Here is a 24,076-nt window from a genome sequence, read left to right on the forward strand (position 1 = left end):
CCAACTCCTGAGGAAAATATGAATAAATGAATGAATGAAAATTTATTTCAGTCAGGTCATTTAAGATATGCAGTTTACCAGAAAATACAATTATGATGGCAAATAACCAAACCGAAAAGGCATAGGCTGAAGCTAACGCTTATTCCCGCCTACCCTTCTTACCTAATCAGCTTATTCAGATCAAATAATTCAAATCAATTAACCAAAAAAAACCCAATAATGATTCCATTATGGTATCAATAACACATTTCTCATATTTTTCAAATATCTTACATTTAAACAAGCGTTAAATTCAAAGATTGACCGGCACATTTTCAATTCGTCGTCAAGACCATTCCACAGATTCACACCCCTTACAGAGATACATTGATCTTTTATTTTAGTCCTGGATTTTATTTTCTCAATCATATGTTTTGCTCGGAGCTCATATCTACATTCCCTTTTTTTAAACATGCTTATTATTTTACAAGGCAACAGATTGTTATAGGCTTTGTACATTATCAGTGCTATTTTATAGTCCACTAAGTCCATAAATTTGAAAGTCCTTAATTAAATAAATAATCCATATGATGGGTTTCCGCAATTTGATTTTGTTATTATCCTTACAGCTCTTTTTTGAAGGATAAAAACAGGTTTAGTATGGGTAGGATGCATTCCCCCAAATTTCTAAGCAATAAGTTATGTAAGGGACAACCATTGAACAATACAGAATATACAAAGCATCTGGCTTGTTCGCCATTTGTTGCTGAGCAGGTAGAGCACAGTGTGTCTTTGTTACCTAAACAGCTGCCTGCTGCAGACAACCACTACACTAATGAGAAACAATTAAAGTTGGGGTTGAAGAGGGTGAAACACCACAGAGATACGGGGAACTGCAAAGCTGTTGAACTTGTAATGCAAATATGAGGAAGCAGGAAACAATATGTGCAACAAGCTAAAACATAATGCAACAGCAGGAAAGGAACCATAAAGTCAGTGAACGTGATATTCATCTAATGTTTGCTAACGTTAGCCACCATAAGCTACCGGTCACACCAGACCAAACAAGGCTGTAGCAACAAAACCCCCGAGTTTATTCATTTGAGCAAGTGTATGTTTTATATCTTATTAATCCAGCTTTTCAGTTACAAGAGAATGATTATTTTTCAAGAAACCCCTCTGGTATAAGATATTTAAGTTCAGAAACATGAACAGTTTGCTTAAGATTTGAATGAGGTGTAAAACCAGTATGAATGACAGAATCAGTTAACTGATAGAACGAAGAGGAAGAGGAAGTTGTAGGAAAGTGGGGTTTTTTGCGCTGCTGTTGAAACCAACAGAATGATTTCCCATTTTTAACAAGGCTTTTGTAAAAATTCTGCAAAATAAGGTTAAAGCATTTTCTAACATTATCGAGAAACCGATGATCTCCCTCAATCCTCCCTGCATCCTCTGGATAGCCCTTACGACTGGGCTGACATCCGTCTAGCACAGGCTTGAACCCATTAGCACCCAGCTCGTGCAGAGTGTCTAAAATCAGAAGTGGAACCTGCATTTCTGATCACTGAAAAGAAGGAAGAAAATAAACAAGCTTTCAGTTTGCAGTTTGTTGAATGTTGAACCACTGTTTTTTAATGTTTCTTTGAAAGTGCAGTACAATCCAACATGAAAGTTGTGAGTCCTCTTTAAAAAAAAAAGGAAACTAACTTGAATATCATGTCTTCACCTTCAAAGGACAAGTGCACTAAATACAACAAGCATTGCTGATGATGAATAAGAAAATCACCACAGAACAAACAGGTAAAAAACATAATCATGATCAGGTCAATTTTCATGATGTTATGATCCAGCACGGTGCATGGTAATGGCACACTTCATGTTTCTAACTCAAAACTGTGAGAGTAGGAAGTTTGACAACAGCAAACCACAGAAGTTCAAGTTCATGTTACAGAGAGCGAGACTGACCAAAGAACTGAGTTTAGTAGTTTTCCCATAAGTGTGTCCACATTTAAACCATGTTTTTCCAGGCAAATCCACTCACGCTGACCAGCTATTGAAGTTGTTTATCCCTCTGAAAAGTCAATGACAATGACAGCATTCTACAGGGTCCTGTAGAATGCTGTTTATAGATATTCAATATTAAAAGTCTGACAAACTTTCAGGCAGAATTGTTACAAAGGCTCTTTTTAAAAACTCATATCTGCAATGTTCTATAAAGGAATACAGGAGAAATAAGATAAAGATAATAAGTATGCAGATAACTGGATTTTGTTAGGCCATAAAAAACAAACAAAACTTCAAAAAACAAAACTGCTGCACTAAAACTTAGAGAGGACAGCCATCAAAAGTCCATTCAGCCATCTAAAATGTCAGATGTGGAGGATCACAATAACTGGACTTCTAAAATAACTGATGAGCATCTGAAACTAACTAAAATCCCTTCAAAAGTTTTGTATATGTAGTTTTTCATAAAAATGGGAACGAAATGGCATACATTCAGCTTTACATTCACTTCCTGATTATATAACTCGACTTGTTTGATATCAAAAGTCAAGAGTAATGTGATGTCTCATCAAAAAGAAAAAGAAAACACATAAAATGAGCTTAAAATTATGGTTGATCTTCAGATATGTTGTCAGTTGTTCCACACTGTGGCTCTGTCTTAACCTGCCTCTGTGAAATGGGAACTGGAGGTGTGATACAGCAGCACAGGAATCTTGTGGCCTACAAATGATGTCACATTAATATGGCCCTGGCTCCACCTGCTGACGCCAGGTGGAGATAACAAGCACCTCATGCAAGAAACCTGTGCAAATATGGCAGAGCTGGTTAAATCCCTGGATCAACACTTTCAAATATGTCTCAGTCATAGGAACAGGTGTAAAGGACAGGTAATAGATAGGCCTTTTACATAAAGCCATTTCAACTTGTCAGAGTTATAAAAGCACAGATGTGCACAGCTGCTCATTTTAGAAGGGTACATGGTCTAAAAACACCATTGAAAGTTAAATTTCTAATCTGTCAGACATAGTCATATCAACGTAATGGTCGTGGTCATCATTAGACTTGATCAGATGTGAAGGCCGGCCCAGACAACTAGAATCTTTCAAAGATATGATTTTTATTACGATTTATACAAAAATTAGGTCACTTTAAGTCCCTGTGGATATATGCATTTACAAGCATTGAATAGATTATTCAATAGGTAGATATATACACATACAATGCACAATACCAGTCAAAAGTTTGGACACACTTTTTGTGACATTATGCTAAAACACAGTTGTAATAATATAAAATATATCTTCATAGGAATCATTAGAATAAATGTTGTTTAAATAAACACTTCATAATGCCCTTGCATCTGTTGACAGCTACTTAATAGTGTGTTATAAACCTTTTATAAATGCTAAATAGGGGGACTTAATATAAAATGCTATCAAAAAGTATTTGCTTCTGATTAGCTGGCAGGTGTTCTTTAAAATAGTACATCTGGCAATGGAGGACTTCCAAATTTAACTGTTGTGAACTTCAGTAAATTGTCAAGCAATTGTGAAAATGTCCTTCTCAGTCATCCTGGTCTGGTTTGGTGAGTTTATTTATTGATGGTTATATTCCACGATCCAGAGGTGCCACCAGTGACTGACGGGGCGATAATCACACTTCCTTGCTGAGCCATCATGGTGGCAGGAGCAGCAGGGGGTGCCACAGCCGAGGAGGAGGTGGAGGGCATTCTTCCTTCTGCAGATGAAAAGATGGAGACACAGACAATCATTACAGACGCATGTAGAAAAACACACCAGAAACGAACTGTTTTAGGTCAATCTGAATCACCCACTGCACCTGCGTACTTCCTCTTCAACTCTGCTGCAGTGCTGTTGAAGCCCATCTTCTTCAGAATCTCAGCGGTGATGTTCACAGCCAACTCTTCACCATAGCTTTCTGTCATCTTGCTGACGGTTTCCGTCCGGGATGCCATCTCCAGATGGGACCTCCGAATCGGGCTGCAGCTGTCCAAGAGCCTTTGCGAGAGGTACCACTTGAACGTTTTGAATTCATCATTGACCAGGTCTTCCAGAGTATCAAAGAGAAGCTGTGGCACCGGCATCTCTGCTCACTGAACATGTAGAGAAGTTAGATGAGAAGAACAATACTGTTATCTGTCCTTGTTAGTCTAATCAAAGCATCAGCGGCCGAGATGTCCTAACTTTCAGCCTTTAATATAATCAATCTCCAAAAACCCTGGATCCTACAGTTCCCATGATGCAAGTTGATAGCATCTGTAAACACCCAATGACATCTGCGTTGTTATTCTTTAGACCACAGAAGACAACAGAAAAGTAGGTAAACTACCTACGTTATTGTGAACTGACCTTTACATTTAAAAACTTCAGTGGATTATGTAGTTATTTATATATGTTTCCCTTTATTCTTGTTTTTGGGAGGTCTGCTCTTCACCTTTGCAGATACACTAGCAGTCATTAAACATTCCAATTTTTGAAGGGAGTTTGGTGTGTAGTTCTCTTCCAGAAGAGAGGCTATAAGGGAAGGTGGCTTCTTGCCATGTTGGTAAAGTTGAATATTCACAGCGCCGATATTGCCGGATTAATAACGCATGAACATGATTGAAGTGGTAAAATCCTGACGTGACTTCGGTGACTACACAGTGAAGTTATTAAATACTTTTGTCCTATCTTTTTCGTTTTTGCACTTTCAAGACGCTCCCTGCGCACTCGCAGGCACCGGTGTGTTTCGTGCCGCTTGTCCTCAGTATGAGTTATCGATCCGTAAACATCGAATACGTGAATATGCTGACAGCTTTGCAAAGTCTGAGGTCTGAGAGTTAATGTGCCGACAGTCAGACACTCAGAGGGCTCATCGCTGTGTTACTGTCGTACCGACTCAACCCAACATCTGTGAACCATCAGCAAACTCTTCAGCATCATTAATAAAGCCATTAATTACAATTTCACGCTCCCTTATTGCGGCTGTCTGATTAGAAAATGGTTCCCCTGAAATCCTTTAAAGCCTGAACGCATTCACACCTGGACCTGGACACACGCTAATCCGGAACGACCTGCCCTTTGTCCTCTGATCTGTTCACAGCAGAGATAAAAAGCGAACAAACGGGACTGGAAACGTCCATCATCTGGCGCAATGAACAGGATGAGTGATTTAAACGAATAAACCCCGCACCTTTTTACCTTTTTAAGGAGCTCTGCGATCCAAACGGACCTACCGCGTCACCAGCCGCTACAGACCTGAGGCGATGTATATAGAAATGGCGCAAAATGTTACTTTCGGTTTCAGATGGAAGTTTGTGAAAAGCTCAGAGCGCTGCAGAGGTGATTCTTATAGAGAAAAAAGGCTCCGACACTCACAGCACAGCCGAAGCCTCGTTGATGCTTTCAACTTTAGACTTCCTGACAGTCAACATAGACATGAACTGATTACACACAAGTTCAAGTCGGAGTCTCAGTTTCACAAAGTAACCACATGAAAGGAATGTTTGCACATATGAGTCCATGTCTTTATCTAACCAGATCTATACAAAACTGTGAAAAATAAACTCAAGGTCTGGGATCATCACAGTCTTCTAAGGTCACTTTTAAGGGTGGTCCTCCCAGTCGTTACTGATGGAACGATCTTTCTGTTGTAGAAGGCATGAAATTAAAATCCACCTGGAGAATTTAGGATCCTAGCCGGTAGTCCGCAGAGCCACGTACACTCCTGGCGGTAGAAATCAGCACAGAGATGGCGAACACAGCTCCTCCTTCACACCGAGACACCTCACACGGCCCAGGCTATTACAACAAATAAACGTTTCAGACACAAAACACTGAAATATCCCCAGGTCTGGATCTCGTTCTCCTTGTCTGACAGAGGGTTACATCTATACTGCACACATGCACACTATGGCCACTTGGGGGCAGTGCAACAAGCTGTAACACACACTGGCATCACTATGAAATGAGGCAAGCAGCTTCTTATTGACGCATTCAGCAAACATGGAGCAGCATTCGAAGTCTAGTGTCCAGAGGGTGAATGTACTCCCACTGCTCTCTCTCCTTTAAGCTTTTTAAGCACCAGAGGGAAACATCTGGCCCCTCAGCAGCTAAACACTCCAGCTACCCATGCTACCCAGCTGTAGTTGTAGTTGTGCTGCAGAGCAGTTGGCCTAATGTGGCTTTATTGGAGCTTTTCAGTGAAAACAGCCAGCTAATGAGAGCACTGTGAACCAAAAGAGTAAAGTTGATGGTCGGGAGACCAAAACAACGAGCTGAAAGATGCTGAAACACTCTGCAGAGCTGCTTCTGTCACTCACGCAGTGATTTCTTTCCATTGTTGATACTAGAACTAGAGAAATATGGATATAATGTAGTTTTTACTACAGCAATGGTAGTTTTTTTAAGCAATATAACCTGTAACAGCTGTTATATTGCTAATACTGGTTTTCTAACACATCATCTTTGAGTCTACTGTTTTGTTTTCTCAACAGTTAGCTGCTGTGTGTTACTGCTCAGCCACACACACACACATACACACACACACACACACACACACAATGCGCACTCATTCTTGCCCTCTGTGCTGCAGCAATACACTACATTATTCTTGACCCTCCCTTCCTTCCTCTCCAGATATACCAACAGAGAACGCCCATGGTGGGTTTCAGAGGCCAAAGCAAAGGAATTGCCTGATCATCAGCTTCAGACAGAACGCACACACACCCACACACTCCCATAAAAACCTGAAATACCCTGTGTTTTCTCAGAAGTCACGAACCGTGCCACTGCCAGCATCACACGGCCAGCTTCTGGTGTTGTTGTTGTTGTTGAGGGAGACGTCTTATCATCGGCAGCCAATATTTTAAGCCGGGGACGCTGAAGAAGGATGTATGCATCTGAGCAGCCAATCACGCTTTTGCTGTTTTGCCTGTTCGGCTCAGGTGAGTGAAATGACAGGCTGCTATCTGAAGGTACAGTGAGAGGAAACAGTCAGGGCAGAGCAGATGCTCCAACTGCTAATCTGAATCAGTCAACTTTGTATTATTTTGGCCATTTTAGGCTAGTTAGTGCTACGACCACTCGTCACAGGTTGTTAATGTCAGTGAGGTGTGAGAGTTTTAACCAACTTTAAAGAAATTTTTACAAGCGCACTAAAACAGTTATTCACAAGACAAAAAGCTGAGAATGTTGACAAGTTTGTAAAACCCTTCCAAGTAAACTCCAGGTAAATTTTTTTTACTATCTGAAATCATCTCATTATCTGTCAGATTTATTTTAGAAAGCTGGTGGAGGGTCTCGACCCCCAGGTTGGGAACCACAGGTCGAAAAGATCACAGAGGGAAATACATCACTTGTGTGGTAACCGATGAATGACAATACTAACTGTGGTGCAAAGTAACTAAATACATTCACTGGACTTAAGTATGAGCTTGAGGCACTTGTACTTGAGTATTTTATGCTCCTTTATTCTTTAAATCCACTACTTTTCAGATGGAAATATTGTACTTCTTACTCAATTCATCTGACAGCTATTGGAAATTCAAAAAAATTAAAGCTACATATATCATAAAACTGAATAAGCTGTTGTTAATAACATTAGATTTCCAGCACTACAAAGTTGCTGCAGCTCAACCTGCTGCAGCAGTAAAATAAAAACATATTACATAATATAACATAATAAACCTCTGAAAGGGTAAATTCAAAATAATCAGTACTTTAATTTTAATACTTCAGATGTATTTTCCTACTTCCATATTTTTACACCATAATATTGTTTTACTGAAGTATCCAAGTAGTTCTTCCTGTACTGAATACGATGTGAATTGGAAACAGAATAGATACAATTCAAAATGTTGATTTGTGAGAATATTTAGCTCGATATAAAAGAGAATTGTCAGTTTAAACATAACCTGGTAACAATTATAACTATACAGTCTGACAACTAGTATGCCCACACACACACACACACACACACACACACACACACACACACACACCAGTGAGCTACTGTGGGTGAGATCATCTGATAGGCAGCAGAAAAACCTCAGGACTCAGTGGAACAATGGTCATAGAAAAGAGAAGTGAGTTCATTTGACTTGGGCAGGGTGTCCTTCCTTCCTCAGAGGAACACATTGGGTGTATTCAGCGCGCTACGAAACAATGGTTCACAATAGATCAGCTAAAAAGAGTATTATTTCACGAGATGGCAAAATTCAGCTGACCCTTGCCAGTGTTATGTTAAGACGGGGAAAATGGCTCGTAAGTTCATGCAGCTTACAGGACAAATATAAACAAATGACGAGATGTAATGGATTGAACACTGTAGATACTTTCAGATATACTAATACTACGTGTTCTTTGGTGGATTCAGGTCAGCTCCAGTGGAGCAAGACTGCTTAAATTTTATATTTCAGGTGTTAAATATCATGTATTGTTACTGGAGTAAAACAATAATGGCCACAAATAAGCCTTGAAGATATATTAATTTACAGGTTTACATACTTGTTGCATCTTTCTTCCTCTTTCTCCCTGTGACCTGCAGCTACCTCATCCCCCGTTTCCATTTACACACCTTCTCCACCTCTCGCATCGCAAATTTCACCTCCCTCTCCCTCTTCAACAATCCTCCCATCTCTACCCTCTCCTTCTCTCAGTGTCCCACCCTTCATGCCTCCCCTCGTCAGCAGCTCTGGAGAGTCAGCAGAAAAGGTCGGCTGCCCTCTGAGGCTGTCACCCTCCACTCTGGTGGTCAGGTATGTCAGGAATACCTGCTGATTATTTTACGACAGCTCAGTGATTAAAGGGTCCTTTCGAACAAATTTCAAATAAAATCCTCTGGTGTGTCTTTAAAGGAGTAGAGGAGACTTAAACTCCTGCAGAAAGCATGAGAAGCAGTGTCTGCAGCAAAGTAATGAGATGAATTATAAAAGCAATCCTTGTGTAGTACTGTTTAAAGGGTGTTTTGATGGTACATGTTATTCTGAGAGCACTGGACTCCCTGCACTGATACACTGAGACACAAATATCTGGTCTCTTGTCACCAACCATCTTCTACTCTGATAACTATTTATGCTCGTTTACCAGCTGATGCCTGTTTAAACTCACAATGAGGAAAAAGGAGGGAAGCCGTGCAATGCAGAAACATTTTAATTATTTTGAGCAAATCATGCACAAACACAGACAAACAGACAACTTCGTGCTGCCACGAATCAAACAAGCTCTTTGTCATGTTTCTGTGTAAATTTAACTGTGTGCAAACTCTCCTGTCACAGGTTTGGACATCCAGCCACAGCTAACTGCTCTGTACAAAGGATGGGTTTCTCTCTTCTCGGCTGGGAAGTCTCATTGGTAGTAGAATCAGTGCTCTCTATTGCATGACTTCAAAACTGTATTAGCATGAAGAGTAACTGAAAGTGGTAATCTCGAAGATTTCAGCAGTGGTTGATTTGGTGATGCCTGCAGCTACTGGTGGTAACAGAAAATGCGGTTTGATACTACTGAATTCTGGGGACAGCAATGCAAACTGTCATATTAATAAAGACAGCAGGCAATAATTGGCCTTTTTTCATCATTCTTTGACCAACTATGATCTGATTTTACGTTGCCCACGGTATGAGTCAGCAGCAGGGCACAGTCAAACTGAAAGGCGGTTATGGCACTGAGAAGTTGGAGGTGCGCAGCCTTTTGCCTGCAGCTCATCATCTAGCAGCTCACTGTGGCTGTGGTTCCTTGTTCCATTACTTCCTGCAATATTTCAAACTGATCCACTGTCAGAACATGCTGAAAATCAACGCTGCCTAGTTTTATAGATGCATTTTTGATGAACAACAGCAGTAGGTGTAAAGCTCATTGACTAACTCATCGCATTTCCTGTTACGTCATGTCATGTTTCGCCAGTTAAATGCTTTCAAAGTGATACCGCAGCGGTAGCAAATGTTCTGTTTGCATTGTCAGTATCTTACAACAGGAATGCACCCAGTTCGTAATACCACAAATATATAAATAGGTCAATACTGCTCACCAGCAGATACGGGTTCAGTTCAATGATCTTCAGAGCACAAGTTGAGGCAGCCTCATCCAAAATGGAGACTTTAAAGGGCTCCAGAATACAGAACACATCCTCTGGAGACAGGAGTAGCTGAAAGGGACCTCAGCCAGACAATCCTAGTTCACTCTCACTACATGTTTGGGTTTCTGGGTTTTTTTGCAACGGCGTCCCTCGCCGCTTGTTTCGAATGATGATCACACGTTGATCAGATGGCAGCTTGTTTCCTCTCTTCACCAAAGTGACAAAGATCTACTGTGACTGCAGAGATCATGATACAGCAATGAAGTTGATCGCACAGTTTCTCTAGCCTGAAGTCCTCTTGTTCCAGCTACACTTATGAATTACCTTGTCTGCTGTTGACAGTTAACGACTTTGACAAAAGTCCAGTAAAAGCTCACATCAGGCAGGCGACTTTTCTGCATGTGGGCCCAAGGTGGTGCATGCTCCAGGAACTCCCCCAGAAACCCCAAGAAAGCTGGATACTGTGAACACCCTCTCAGCTCATAGGCACACATAACTGTTGACTGTGCCAACAAAACTGAACATTATAGCCTTCACAAAGACAGGATTTATTGCAAGGCTGCTGTACTGGATTCTATTGTAGTCAGCATTTAAACTCTCAATTTCTTGGTGATTTGTGGCCTTTTTCAACTCTAGGCGGCTCCTGAACCCACGATGGATCGTTTTCTCATCTGGACTGTGGACAGGATGAGCGAGTGGAGCATCAAGCCTATGTGCTATGCACTGTCTGAACAGGGAGGGCAGTGCCACATTAACCTCCCTCTAATAGTCTACAGTGAGTTAATAATTTTGTCTTTCTGACATTTTAGAAAATGCATCAGGTCTTTCCTGTGTGGCTTATCTGTTGATCTGCTTCCACAGAGCCTCCAGATAATGTTTCCATCAGCTTTGTTAACCACACCGGGCCGATGTTTGAGGGTGGTCAGTACACTCTGCAGTGTACAGTACAGGATGTCGCTCCTGTTCAAAACCTCATTGTGACCTTCTACAGAGGACAGACAGCACTGGGTCAACAGCAGTCCAAGAATAACACAGAGAAGAAGAAACCAGTAACTGAGATCTTCACTTTAAATATCACCCCCAGTAAAGAAGATGATGGAGCCCAGTACTGGTGTGAAGCCAAGCTAGAACTGGGACCTGAAGGACCTCGGCTTCCTCCAGTGGTGATGTCTCCAAAACTCACAGCCACAGTCCACTGTGAGTGAAATTGCTGACATTTGTTATTACATATTTAAGGTGTATAATTTTTACCTATAAGACTTTATTGTCAACTTCCAGGGTGGGAGGTTGGTTTTTTTCTCCTTCAGATTTTTTTTCTTTCCTCTTTTCAATGTGCAGCTTCCTCTCACCCATTTCCTGATGGAATCAGCCGATCAATTATCTTTTCTTGTTCGTCTTTTCCTCGTCTGACTTCTGTTGTCTCTCAGTTGGTCCACAGCTCGTCTGTCCAACAAAACTGCGGGTGAGGGAGGGAGAGAGCCTCAGCTGTGAGGTGAGAGGAAACCCTCAACCATTGGTCACCTGGTTTAGAGATGGGCAGGTGGTTGCCCTGCCCACTCACTCAAGCAGAAAGCATTCTGGGAAATATACAGTTTTGGCGAAAGGGCTTCTTGAACAGAAAAACTTTACGGTGGAGGTGGAGGTCCTTGACGGCAGCGGTAGGTTTCAATAATCTACATTATTATCAAATGAATGTTATTGCATTTCTGCACCTAAAAATAGTGAAAGCGCGAGATTTGCAAACCTAGTTTTGAATCCAGTTTTTATACTGATGTTTAAATAAGTGTTTAAGTGTGAGAGATGTTGCGTTTTTTTTTATTTTTTTATTGCATGATCAAAAATTTAAAGTCATCCTCTATTGGTGGAATTAATTGGCCTATTCCTCTTTCTAGGAACCACAAACAGCTGTAACAGACATGTCCTGATGGCTCTCCTGCTTATTCAGACGATTTACTGTCTGTAAAACCTCCTTAACAACCCAACATGATCTTCTGCTGTGAGGATGAACTGCTCCTGCTCTGAGAAGCGTCCGTCAGGGATGACTCTACTCACTGCTTTGTGCCGCTCTTCGTTTGTTGAAATGGATCTGTGTCCTTTTGCACATCATTTAACGCTCCAAATAAAAAACAAAAACAAAAAACACAATGGGGTCTAATTAGAGGCGGATGAAGTTCTTTCAGAGAGCTTCTGCCCAGGTACATTTAATGTTTTAAACTGAAGTCTCCATGTAAATCTAAAGCTGCTCCAGAAAGAAATTCACATTTTAATTTTGTGCAATGTAGCAATCGACATTCATGCTGTCAGAGTGTGGCATCTACGCTTTTAACACTGCAAAGCACCAGATCTTTCACCAGGGTTATGTCCTGTCTGCTGTACATGAAAATGCTGAACTAGCCGTACGTTCTCGGCTTTAGACTTGAATGCATACAAATACAAAATAAGGCCACAATAAACAGAATTGCAGGTGATTCATTGATGCAATTGAAAATGTGTAAAAGAGGCAAACAATTTGATTTGAAGTGTTGAAACACTCTACGACTAACTGCTACGGGTTTGACCAAGTCTTTAAATGTTCTGCTTGAAAATCCAGCCAGGCCACTTTGACCATACGTCCCTTTTCAACAACAATTTGAAATAAAAAATTAAAAGTTAAAGGGTAAGATTTGCATTAGCTACTGCTCCTCATATTAAGACATTTAAGAAAAAAAACACCAGCTACATAACATGGAAGCTCTTTACTATTTATTAATTCAAAGCAAATCATTTAAATTTCAAACAAAGCCTTTCAAATACAATCCTTTGAGTAGCAGCAGCAGGTTTTTACCAGAAAATGTCAGTTCACATCTCTGCTTTTTGGTAAAAGTGCCAATTAGTATTACTGCCATCAGTTTCCTCATCTCATGCTCAACACAAGTCTTAAAGAACAAAAATAATATGCCAACACACCTTCAGCTGAGAAGCACACAGAGCTTGTGGGTGTAGACAAAAAGTCAGATTAATAGTATCTTATTTATTTTGCGAGAATCCAACACATGTCCAGTCTGTCTCCAAGGAAACTGATCCCATTTAAAGGGAAGAGCCGGATGCACGATTTTCGATCCACTTGACAAAATATCTGGGTCATCAGCACTAAAGCAAGTTATTACAATCTTCAAGGTATCTTGCAGCACTTGACATTCACCAAATGTGAATTATATTCTTTTGAAAGCTGAAATAAAATAAACTACAAAAACACAAATAAACCCAATGCAACTCAACAAAATCTTTTTTTGAAGATGTTGTCCCTGGAATTGGAAGTCTAACAAAATATTGATTCAAGCATTATTGATTAGCGTTTCCTCACCACATCTCATGGTCATCATTAGCAGGAGTTTGAAAGACGTGTTATTTAACAGGCAGGGAAGCCACAAAAAAAAAAGACACCATTTGTTGCATTTTGGGAAGTGTATATTATTGCTTGATTCACAGTAGGGACCAAAAGTCAGGAAGTTTTCATTTTGCTAATTATTTTTATTTATTTATTTATTTATTTATGTGTGGGTCATCCACCTTTATATGAGTGGAATACTAAAGTTCTAAAGTGCTACAGCAGAAAATAAACATGCTGTGTGTAAAGTGTGGAGTGGTCATTGTATAGTAATGTCAGCATCATCAGAGATGATCTGCACCTGGCCTGCATCCACATGCCGGGCGAAGTCTCCGATCTGCAGGGGCAAAACAACCTGACAGGCCCCGCTCACCGGGAACCCGACTGGGCTGGACTGAGGAGGCGGAGGCGGAGAGTGAAAACTCCTGGTGTCCACCCCAAAGCTCCAGTGCTGAATTGAACGATTGTACTTTGCAACAGCTGCTGCTAGCAGCTCCTGGGAAGCCAAGAGAGGCTGCTCTGGAGCCAGCGCTTGATCAGCGAGGAGATCCAGAAGCGAATGAGTTAGAGCAGATGTGGCCGGAGGCTCGCCTGGCACCGCGTGTGTGGAGGGACCAGCATCCGCCGCCGCCCCTCCTCCGGTTTTACCCTCCAGCTTTTTCAGGGCAGCAACTTCCTTCTTCGCAGCACTGAGTGACACAGAATTGGAGATGTCTGAGCCCTCGATAAAGACTTCATCTGCTGCCTGGGGGAGTCCTTTCAGTGGTGGAGATCCCTGCAGAGCGCTGCAGCCATCTGAGGTAGTGGGGGGACCGCCAATATATGGCAGCTTCCTCATCTTCTTCTCAGGCCTGGCCTTTTTTACTCTGAGCACACATGTGGGACACCAGGTGAGTTAGTAATTTGACATCCTGGTACCAAAAAAAAAAAGACTTTTCATTACATCTGCTGGAGCTTTTAGCTGCATCTTTACATTCACGCTCATGAAAAGAAACAAAAGTGCCTCTTCGTGGAGCTCAACTCTTTATCATACTCACGGTAACGATGTAAAGAGGCTTAAAATGTTCCTGCTCTCCCTTATCAGCACCCTGAAAAAACACATGTTGAGAAAGAGCATATGAAGGACTTCAAAAAAGTATGAAAATCAGGTTTCTTTTGACTGGAGGTGTAAAGTGTCACACACCTAGACTGCATCCAACCTTTTGGCCAGAGCGCTTTGACCTCATTGTCTAACAAGGTCTTAAGGTACTCCTCCAGCTCCTGGCTCCCTTTCCCTTCCTTTTTATACCTCTCCATTTTCACCCTTAGCACATGGCACAAGCTCTCCCTGCGTGAGAGAGAACAGGATTATGTTGACACAAACAGTACCATGTGCACTGAAGCAGGTCATTTAATTTCCCTTCAGTTTTCCCAAACCACAAAGGCCTGATTCTTTCAAAAGGCGACAGTGGAGTACAAGGCCATTTCTAATTATCAGCTGATCGGTTACATATCTGACCTGATCTCGTCATTCCATTTGAACAGCTTCTTAGGGCCTCCTCTTTTCCCGCCTTTCTCCTCCGTATTGTCGTCCGGGCCAGCTTTCACCTTCTGTTTGCCTTCTTTCTCCTCCTCCGTTGCTCTGAAATGGACACAACCACCTCAAGATAAAAATAAAAAAAGAGAAATACATGTCCAACAAACCTAAACCGTCCTCAAAAACAGGCATATGCTTTCTGTACCACATCTGATTGTGTAAACATGAAGCTGATAAAAATAAACAACATTCTGATGCTGTATGAAAAGGGTATTAGATTTTAATCACGAACCTAAAGCTGGGGTCACAGTTTTGTTTTGATGATGACAGATTATACGCTCAATACATTTAGAGCCAAATGCCACCTTTTACTGATCATCTCTTCACATTTTCCTGTTATGCATAGTTTAGAGCATCTATGATATCACCTGATTTGGCTTATATAATTTTGAGAAAAGGTTTCCAAACCTTTACTGTCATGTTTTAACTCAGAATTAAATAATGGACTTCTGACAGCTGATTTTAAGTAGTCTAACAGCATTAGTTCAAACCAGTAAATAAAATTCAAACTCATTATTTGCAGACACACACTGATCAACTCACTTTGAAGTCTTGACTTGTTCATACTCTTGGCAGTCTTCATGGAAGCGTGCAATCTGCTCCGGCATAGCTTTGCCAATGGCCACCTTAAGTTTGTGCATGGGGTCCTCCACGTCAGGAGGTTCCTCCTTCAAATTCCAGAAGCAAGTCACATGTAAATAAGACAACTTGAACTACCTGCTTCCTGTAAGAAAAATACAGCGCAAACGTTAAAAACATGCTCACCGTGTGTGTGAGTAACAGTTTCTTCACACGTTTGAGGAGTGTATCTCTGCTGCAGGGCAGGAAAGGTGACAGGTGTGTGTACACCTTGGAGCGCACCTGGCCACCCTGCTCCCGACACTGCAACTCAATGCTGGACAAAGTGACACAGTGAGAGCTGAAATATGCACTACTATTATGTTCAAGATCACTGCATGGCTTTATGATCTGAAGCCAGATCATACCACGCCATTCCAAAAAAATTGGGGCGCTGTGCGAAACATAAAACGGAATGTTTGAAATATATTAATTCAAAAACAAAGACTATATATATATATATATATATATAGTTTTGCCTCGTCAACTTCATTGATTTGATTGATCATTGCAATACACAACCATGCCAGAGGTTTCATGCCAGTTCCACTAAAGTGACAGCTGGAGGTTGTAATGCCATTAAATGTAGCAATGTGCAGTCTGCAAGGTAGCAAACATATATGATATAAACTATGCAGGATTCAAAAAGATGTTTTATGAGGAAGGAAATATACGGAATCATCATAAACAATCTGTTTGCCTTCACAAAATGTGTTTTTTGAGAAAACACAGGGAACCTTTGTAATGGTTTCAAAGAGGCTTCTAGTGTGCTCCTGGCTTAAGACAATAGTTTCCAAACTGTTTGTCTGTGCTATTGGACTCACTCAAGCAGGATTGAGTTGATTTCTGGAGTGAAGAACTTGAATTTGGACTCCCCCTCCGAGGTCTTGGCAGCCTGAAATATTAGTGGGCATTATTCTGTGCGTCCATCCTGCATCCACAGTTCACGCTTACATCTGTCAATACACAGAAACATACACAAATAACAAAACACACCCTTACCACCATCAGTTTTTGAATGCTGTCCTCCAGTCCTGCTGGAAGCCCCCGCAGCGGAACACACAGCTGTGGCGATGTAGAACTGGTCTGCGACAGGAGCTGGATTTGCTCTGAAAGAGGCTTTGGCTGTGAGCTGATCTTTGCGTTTGGAGGCTGGGCGTCAGCGTGATCATCTGTTTTGGGCTGAAAAAGCTGCGTCTCGGTGGCAGGTTGAGGAAGCGATTTTGGCGAGGAAGTACCTTCACTGACGTCAAACAAAGAGTCCAAATCGATGTCAAAATCCACTGTGTTGGCTGCTTGGATGAGGGCGTGGTCATTGGTCGATCCGATTAAACTGAGGAGGGGGTCGGCCAATCCGGAGCCTCCCCCACCAGCTGCATCGGCGGGGAACAGGGGCATTGTGGGTGCATTCAGGACTGCTGCTGCTCTCTGATTGGCTTTCAGCGCCTTCTGTCGCTCCTTTTCCTTCTCTCTCTGAAACTTTTTCAACATGCTGGTGATGCTTAAAGTGCCAACGGCCCTTTTCTTCTTCCTCTTCTTCATCTCATCATCCGCCACAATTTCAGACAAACTGCTGCAAGATAAACATGTCACGCCAATGAGAGAATTATCTTCAGAATCATTACAAAGGGAAACACTGCTTTGGTGGAGCTCACCTCGACTCGGGATCCACTCTGCTTTTCATCTCTCCACCTTCTCTGCACGGCTTCTTCTTTGGTTTATCCTTCCTGCCGCTGAGTTTACGCTTCTAAAAAGTTTTAGATTGTATGATCATACTGGAACTGATTTTTAGAGATCAAGGAACACTTTCATTCATTGGCCAAACATTGACAAATGTCTCAATTTAATTGCGTTCCCTGTGACTGACGAAACACACATTATGATGCTTTCCATGCTTCTTACTTTTGAGGGCTCCAGTGTTTTCTCCTCTGTTGTGAGGTCCTCCGTGTCAGAAGCCTGGCGGAAATGTAGCACACCCGAATTTACATAGAACCCACCCAGTGTGGTCGTGATGGAGACCGGCACGAATTCGTCATACTACAGAGATCAGCCAGAAGTGACAGATTTTAAACTTGTAGTTATTTAGATTTCAATTTTTCACAAGCATACAAAAACAGAGTGATATATCCAGAACTGTCAAAACTGGGGACAGATTTGAGGATTGACAAAAAGAGCAACCCCATCACCCTGTCAGACATTTGTCTTTGGATTAACGTGGTTTTATTCTGAGTCTTGTAAAAAACAAGGCTTAGTTACAATATATCAAAACTGTCTTCTAAGATGCTGATGTAAGAAAAACACAAATATGAATTGATAACAATTTTGGGAAATTCTAATATGTGGCTTAACAGTGACTCACAGCCTCTGAGTTGTCAATGAAAGAATCCTCTTCATCGTAACCGTATCCGATATCGATTAAGTCCTGAATGCGGTCCTTCTTTTTCTCAGGTTTGCCCCCCTGCAACAGCAAAATGTTGTTCTGCCATGTGACAACATTTACATGAAGAGAAAAAAAACAAACAAACATTCAAACCACTACTACTCACATATTTCTCCTCCAGCTTCTTTGCAATGGCAGCGACCTCATCGTTCACTCGCTCCTCTTCAAATCTGCTCTGCGGGACGTCACCTTTCCTGCGGCTGATCTAAAGACGCAAAGTCTCATATAGATCAAACGTTTCACACAGAAATAAAAGCAGGTTCGTGTCCGACAGTCACACATTTAGCTTAGTTGTACTTGTGTTGTTGTTCTCATTCATTACCTTTCAGTTCCAGTTCGCGCTCACTGCGGCATCCCAGCATACACTGGCCGTGCAGTGCACAGCAAAACAACATGGACAGACTGTCAGTTTGTCACAGGACTAACAAAGACGACTCGTCATTGATTCGGAGCGTCTGCACATTCTGGTTTGTGTGGGTTTTAGAGGGAAAAATGAACAAACTTCATAGAAAAGGCCAAATACTCTTCAGAGAGTGGAACAAAGACAGAGAAAAGTGTTTGCAGCACTTGAATGGATGAATTAAGTGGTAAGTGATAATTAAGCAGTGGCCCAAACTTTTTCTATCATGGATTCCTACAGGAGCTTAAAAAAGGACAAGCCCCCCACCAAACAATATGTACCAGTCATTAAATTTGTATTTTAGTGAAATAAATGTGGCCTGATGTTGTGTTTAAAGCCCACACAGTAGGGCTTCATAAGATTGGAGTCTTAACTATTCAAACCATTTTTCTTAGCAGGAGCCAGAAGAAAATCCCACCTTGCTGTCGACCAGCTGACTGTAGCTGAACTCCGGAAAGCTCCTCTCATCAGGCTCGAACAAAGTGAGCTCCAGTCGGACTGTGTCGGCGGCTCGGTCCTCTGTCGAGTGCGGAGCACCTGACGGAGACTCCGGCGCGGCAGAAGCAGCGTCACAGGACAGAGTGGTCAGCTGAACCCTGCGAGATTCAGCCATCACAGCTCGAAACACGAGCAGACTCTGCGGTCGAAGGCACAGAGGGCTCTATTAAGCAGAAATACGCGCAGGTGTGCAGCGCGCGCCCGGCTCACGTGCTCAGCTGTGACACCTGGTTACATTTTCCGTGCGTCCATTGCACTGTTTAAAGCTAAGCACACACACACACACACACACACACACACACACAAAGAACAACTGAGCTAAATAAAGTAATAATTTGACGTTAATGAGTTTAATTAGTTAATTGTCTCTCTGGAGGAGAGTTGGGAAGAACAGCAAGATTCAAGATTCAAGATTGCCTTTATTGTCATTGAGCATGGACATGTCAAGGAAATTTGCATTGCAACCCCCGTGTTTGAAAGAAAGATAACAAATTGTGTGTGTGTAAAATGTGTTAATAAGAAAGATAATAAAATAAAATAAAGAGAACAGAATAAAATAAATTAGCATGCGGTAAAAACATGCATAAAAGCAATAAAAATTTACTAAGAAATAAAAGTATACTAAGACAATAAAAATATACCAAAAACAGCTGAGTATACTAAAATATATATATTCAAATGCAGCTGACAATAAGGTAAATGAGTGTGTACTTAAATGTTAAGTACACAGAAGGTGCAGGTGAAGGTGGAGGTAAGGTATGGCACAAGCATTCACCCTTTAAAGGGCGGTTCTGTCAGACTTTTCCGACATTTTTTATTTTGTTTGCACGAGATAATTAGCCTACAAAGTGTTCACAGCATGAAAGTTATCAAAGTGCGCTGCACACTGTAGCAGTGTCTAATGAGAGGTTCACTTATTACATTTTCATTCAATGCTGGTGAGCCGTGGCCAGACTTATTAAGATAAGATAAAAACGTTATTGATTCCTCACTGGGGACATTTTGTTGTCACAGACAGAAAGAATTCTAAAAAGAACCAAGACAAAAAAGTGGAAACAAAATAAAATAAACTATTTATGTACATTTCACATAAAAGGAGTATACAGATAATATTGCCTTGTGAAGGATAGTTTCACAGTCCATCTCATTCTCGTAATATCTCAAGAACGTCTTGAGAGACTTTCTTCAACTGTGGCACCAACGTTCACTTGGACTGAAGGATGAACTGATTAGAATTTAGTGGTCAAAGCGCAGCGTGACCACACAAAACACACTAGTGTACAGTACGCTAATTATGACAACATTTCAGACAAATGTCTCATAGGATAAAATGATTAAATTATGATATTTTATATCTAAAAGGTCAAAGGTCAGCTTCACTGTGACATCATAATGTTCTGCAAAAACACTTTTCTGCTGATTATTCAACATCAGAACAGAAGGCAGATTGTGACCATATTTCATATTTGGTCAGATGCTGAATTGGTGACACTAATCTTGGGCATCCACCTTGAAACTGTGCTGATTGTATAGATCAGGGGTGTCCAAACTTTTTTCACTTAGGGCCACATTCAGAAAAATACAGGAGAAAAATACAGGAGGCGCTGGGCCACTTACTAGAGGTGAGGTATATAGCCTCACCTTTGGTGTATCAAAGTTAGAAAAATCAATTCAAAGTTGGTCAAATATGCTATATTGTTGAGTATGATTACAGAAAACACTGCCTTCATCACAGCTTTCCATACATGGATTTTTTATTGATTTATTCAGAAAAAGGGTTGACAGCTCTTTCTCAGAACAGCAGTCTCATATTAATTCTTAGTGAGGATGGTGATCCCCTACAATACAGAGAAAGAGCAATAAATGGGGAAATGAGATGGGTCCATTTCAAGCTCGTAATTCAAGTTATTAGGCCTATTAACACACCTATTAACGTTCGTTAGAAACTGTTATCAAAATTAACAGACTAAACTGGACTTAATAAAAGGAGTGAATATAATTTTAGCCAGTTATGGGGTATTTAAATCGGACGAGGTGCTGACCATCCAGCTGCGGTGCTGATCCGATGCCACTCGGGCCAAAAATCCGGCCAACCCAGACAGCAGCTGACTCTGAACCAGATCCGCCTTCAAGTCGTGAGATCCGCGTAGCAGTCACACCGCCAAGCGCGTCTGACCCAGTTTTGCGCCGAGTCTAGGTGGAGACCTCACAATGACAGTCGAATGATACATTCGGCTCGAATCTGTTTCGGCAGCGCAGCCTAGACGCGCCGATATTCAAATTAACTTTTACCACTTCAGCGGTAGGGAGCGGAGCACAGACAGACCAGAGGGACAGGACACCGGCAGAGCGGCTGTCATTGGAGTTCTTGGTAAGTACCTAACACAATATTAAAATGATTGTAACAGCGTTGTTGTATTTTTTTCAATCAAGCAATAGTTTGCAGCGTTTGTGCATCGTCCTCATTCGTTTCTGTGATAATATTCTTGCCAAACATGCTAACGTAGCTATTAGCTAAGTTTAGCTAAGTTTAGCTAATAGCCTAGTCGACAGTTAGTCCTGCACACCACCAAGCAGGTAGTTTCGGTCGCATCCACCGCTGAAGAAACCCTTAACACCAACAATTAGGTCAGCTTTCTGCAGGACACAGTGAGTATATACTATGTGTCCTATGGCAGCATTTAAAAATCGATTGTACCGGTGTAGCGTGGCTAACATTGCTAAGATATGCTAATGTGGCTCCGGGGGCTAGTAGCTAGTAGTTTACCCTTCGGTCTCATGTTCTTTCTCGCTCAGTTTGACTGTTGTACGTGGAAACCGGGGATATTACCGGTGGGCTGACATAGACGCTAAACGTCCAGTGTAACAGCTCACCACTCAGTTAGTCACCACATTATTAGCTTATTGTTAACCGTTCCCGCTTCCAGCTCCCTGACCTTGGTCAGAGAGCACAGTTGGGATTCATCCATCTCTGTGACCGAAGTTGATGTGTTCACTTTGGGTTTAACCACTTCTTCATTTACTTTGATTTTAATCTTCATTTTCACATATTTACTTCCAGAACATGATTTTTTTTTTTTTTTAGTTTTTCAGATTGTGTCCAAATACTCAAACAGACCTGTTTTTTTTGTTTTTCTAAATATTATTTTTGCTCTTAATACATATATTATAGTGGTTGCCAGTGGTTTAATTTCTTAAAATCCTTCATGGAGTTGTAAGAAGTCCTATTTCATGATACAAACTTAGTGAATAAATAAATTATGCACTTAATTATGGCTAATGTTGCATATTGTACATTGTGAAATACTGATTTCCACTCATACTATGAATAGTTAGTTTTGTCTGTGTCACTCTGTGACCTAATATTGAAGATATACTTCATACATGGGCACCTTCTGCGTGGAAACTTGAAACATCATCCAGCAGAAATGATAGAACTCTCCCCTTCCTTTCTCTCTTTCTTTCTAGTGCTAATCACACTGCTGTTTCCTGCTCCACCACTTCTCCTCTGACCACCCAAACTGTCGTGTAAGTTAACTGGTTTTAATTTTGTTACACTGTGTTTAACCAAGTAAATTCCTTAAAGCTTTGTTAAAATATTGTCCCTCTTATTTTCCTTACAATTTAACAGCTTGGCTGGAAGAATATATGTGGGGATGGATTCAAGGGTACTCTCTGATGCCACCATTAGATGGAGAACACGTAGAGATGTTGAGAGACGACTCAAGGAAATCAGGACCATGCACACTGAAAGATTTGCTTCACAGTGTTGTGGTCAGGAAAGCACAGAGGAAAGAATAGCTGAGGCAGTCATAGAAAATAGTGGGAGTGACAGAGAGGAGGCTGGAGGGTTGTTGGAGGAGGACATAGTAGAGATGGACACATCAGATTTTGACCAGCAGTCCTTTTTAATGGATTTGCCTGAGGAGAGTGACTCGGATGAGGATACTGATGAGCCAGTGGATCAGTCATGTAATCTAGGGGCCACTCTTCATAACTGGGCATTAACATTTGGAGTTTCCCAAGTGGCTCTCACGGCTCTTCTTGGTTTGTTAAGATTGTACCATCCTGATCTTCCAAAGGATGCAAGAACCCTCCTTAAGACAAAGATTACTCACAACATACAGGAAAGATGTGGAGGACTATGTTATTACATTGGCATCCTGTCATCTTTCGAACAGAAACTGCACCAGGCATTTGAGTCAATCACTGGCTGTACCTTAAAACTGCAGATCAACATCGATGGGCTGCCTTTGTTCAAAAGTAGTGGGATTCAGGTGTGGCCCATTTTAGGACTCCTCCTAAGTGTTCCAAATAAGGAACCAGCTGTGATTGCATTGTTCTGTGGACCACATAAGCCAAAACCAGCAAGTATATTTTTGAGAGATGAACTTGTTCACCAGGATGCAGACAGAGGCTGCACCCAAAATGACCATTAAACTGGGTCATGTTTTGTAGTACAGGCCTGGCAACTAAATCACAAATCATAAGAACTGCCACAACTCTACACTGTTCCAAAATGCTGTTTCTTTTCAACTCGAAGCCCACAGTTGACAACTTCTGACACTCTACAGTGAATGGCTTTAAAATGTATTAACATTTGGCTTTTTATTGCCAAACCACAAGCCAAAAAGTAAAACATTTTCTTTGTGTACAGGGTATGGAAGCTCATTTACCACCCCTTGCAATGGCCAAACACTAGAGTGATGATTTAAATACAGGCACTCCATCACAATTGAGTGTTAAGGAGTACCCTTTAGAACAATCAAGTGGGCCTCCAGTTTTGTTCAGATCACGGTACATTTTACCATGATATATATCTTCTTCTTCATCTACACTGGAAAACGGATCTCCACGAACAAGGACTGATTCAGAGTCAGGGTCAGCAAAAGACTGCCTGTTTTCAAACACACTACTATCGACACTTTCATCCAAGTCATCAGGAATTAAGTTGTTTGATGACTGAGATGGTGGGCTCAAATGTTGTTGTGGGTCAATGGAGTGAAGATCACATTCTGTGGAACATTCATCCTCAAACAAGAGTTGGGATGTAGGATATCTGGGCGTAACCTCACCACGATCTGCTTGCAGGCTCTGTAATATGGAAAAAAGAAAAAAAAG

The 24,076-nt window shown here is 41.3% G+C and overlaps 3 protein-coding genes across 6 annotated transcripts; 1 reads left to right on the plus strand and 2 right to left on the minus strand.

The window, feature by feature from the left end:
• Positions 1 to 3,083: 3,083 nt before the first annotated feature.
• si:ch211-114l13.9 (uncharacterized protein LOC796649 homolog) lies at positions 3,084 to 5,875 on the minus strand. Of its 3 annotated transcripts, none has more exons than XM_041934031.1 (3): positions 5,661 to 5,875; positions 3,823 to 4,096; positions 3,084 to 3,720 (listed from the first exon to the last, which is right to left on the minus strand). In XM_041934031.1, exons 2-3 carry the CDS (start codon positions 4,085 to 4,087, stop codon positions 3,575 to 3,577), a joined length of 411 nt encoding a protein of 136 aa, XP_041789965.1. In that variant the 5' UTR covers positions 4,088 to 4,096; positions 5,661 to 5,875; the 3' UTR covers positions 3,084 to 3,574. The 3 variants fall into 3 exon arrangements, with proteins under 3 accessions (XP_041789965.1, XP_041789964.1, XP_041789966.1); XM_041934030.1 differs by lacking the exon at positions 5,661 to 5,875 and adding an exon at positions 5,184 to 5,332; XM_041934032.1 differs by lacking the exon at positions 5,661 to 5,875 and adding an exon at positions 5,176 to 5,250.
• Positions 5,876 to 6,690: 815 nt separating this feature from the next.
• LOC121603918 (intercellular adhesion molecule 3-like) lies at positions 6,691 to 13,635 on the plus strand. Of its 2 annotated transcripts, none has more exons than XM_041933219.1 (7): positions 6,691 to 6,928; positions 8,530 to 8,740; positions 9,260 to 9,335; positions 10,693 to 10,831; positions 10,918 to 11,253; positions 11,484 to 11,714; positions 11,949 to 13,635. In XM_041933219.1, exons 1-7 carry the CDS (start codon positions 6,874 to 6,876, stop codon positions 12,017 to 12,019), a joined length of 1,119 nt encoding a protein of 372 aa, XP_041789153.1. In that variant the 5' UTR covers positions 6,691 to 6,873; the 3' UTR covers positions 12,020 to 13,635. The 2 variants fall into 2 exon arrangements, with proteins under 2 accessions (XP_041789153.1, XP_041789155.1); XM_041933221.1 differs by having other exon boundaries at positions 8,642 to 8,740.
• On the minus strand, positions 12,788 to 19,070 carry LOC121603917 (ubinuclein-1-like). Its single transcript, XM_041933218.1, has 13 exons — positions 18,876 to 19,070; positions 18,164 to 18,262; positions 17,977 to 18,075; positions 17,520 to 17,654; positions 17,273 to 17,364; positions 16,620 to 17,190; positions 16,442 to 16,512; positions 15,765 to 15,894; positions 15,543 to 15,712; positions 14,922 to 15,044; positions 14,607 to 14,750; positions 14,461 to 14,511; positions 12,788 to 14,289 (listed from the first exon to the last, which is right to left on the minus strand). The coding sequence occupies exons 1-13, from the start codon at positions 19,068 to 19,070 to the stop codon at positions 13,683 to 13,685; spliced, it is 2,487 nt and encodes an 828-aa protein (XP_041789152.1). The 3' UTR covers positions 12,788 to 13,682.
• Between the last annotated feature and the right edge of the window lie 5,006 nt (positions 19,071 to 24,076).

Source organism: Chelmon rostratus, chromosome 3 (assembly GCF_017976325.1).
Source record: "Chelmon rostratus isolate fCheRos1 chromosome 3, fCheRos1.pri, whole genome shotgun sequence".
NCBI lineage: Eukaryota > Metazoa > Chordata > Actinopteri > Chaetodontiformes > Chaetodontidae > Chelmon > Chelmon rostratus.

What these genes read in the sequence shown, in the direction of transcription:
- si:ch211-114l13.9 (XM_041934031.1), bottom strand. Translation starts at nt 4,087, where the DNA reads ATGCCGGTGCCACAGCTTCTCTTTGATACTCTGGAAGACCTGGTCAAT. An exon ending in GTTGAAGAGGAAGTACGCAG is followed by an intron (nt 3,721 to 3,822) that starts GTGCAGTGGGTG and finishes TTTCATCTGCAG; the next exon opens with AAGGAAGAATGCCCTCCACC.
- LOC121603918 (XM_041933219.1), top strand. Translation starts at nt 6,874, where the DNA reads ATGTATGCATCTGAGCAGCCAATCACGCTTTTGCTGTTTTGCCTGTTC. An exon ending in GTTTTGCCTGTTCGGCTCAG is followed by an intron (nt 6,929 to 8,529) that starts GTGAGTGAAATG and finishes TGTGACCTGCAG; the next exon opens with CTACCTCATCCCCCGTTTCC. An exon ending in GGAGGTCCTTGACGGCAGCG is followed by an intron (nt 11,715 to 11,948) that starts GTAGGTTTCAAT and finishes TCCTCTTTCTAG; the next exon opens with GAACCACAAACAGCTGTAAC.
- LOC121603917 (XM_041933218.1), bottom strand. Translation starts at nt 19,070, where the DNA reads ATGGCTGAATCTCGCAGGGTTCAGCTGACCACTCTGTCCTGTGACGCT. An exon ending in AGAAGCTGGAGGAGAAATAT is followed by an intron (nt 18,076 to 18,163) that starts GTGAGTAGTAGT and finishes TTGCTGTTGCAG; the next exon opens with GGGGGCAAACCTGAGAAAAA. An exon ending in AGCCTCTTTACATCGTTACC is followed by an intron (nt 14,290 to 14,460) that starts GTGAGTATGATA and finishes ATGTGTGCTCAG; the next exon opens with AGTAAAAAAGGCCAGGCCTG.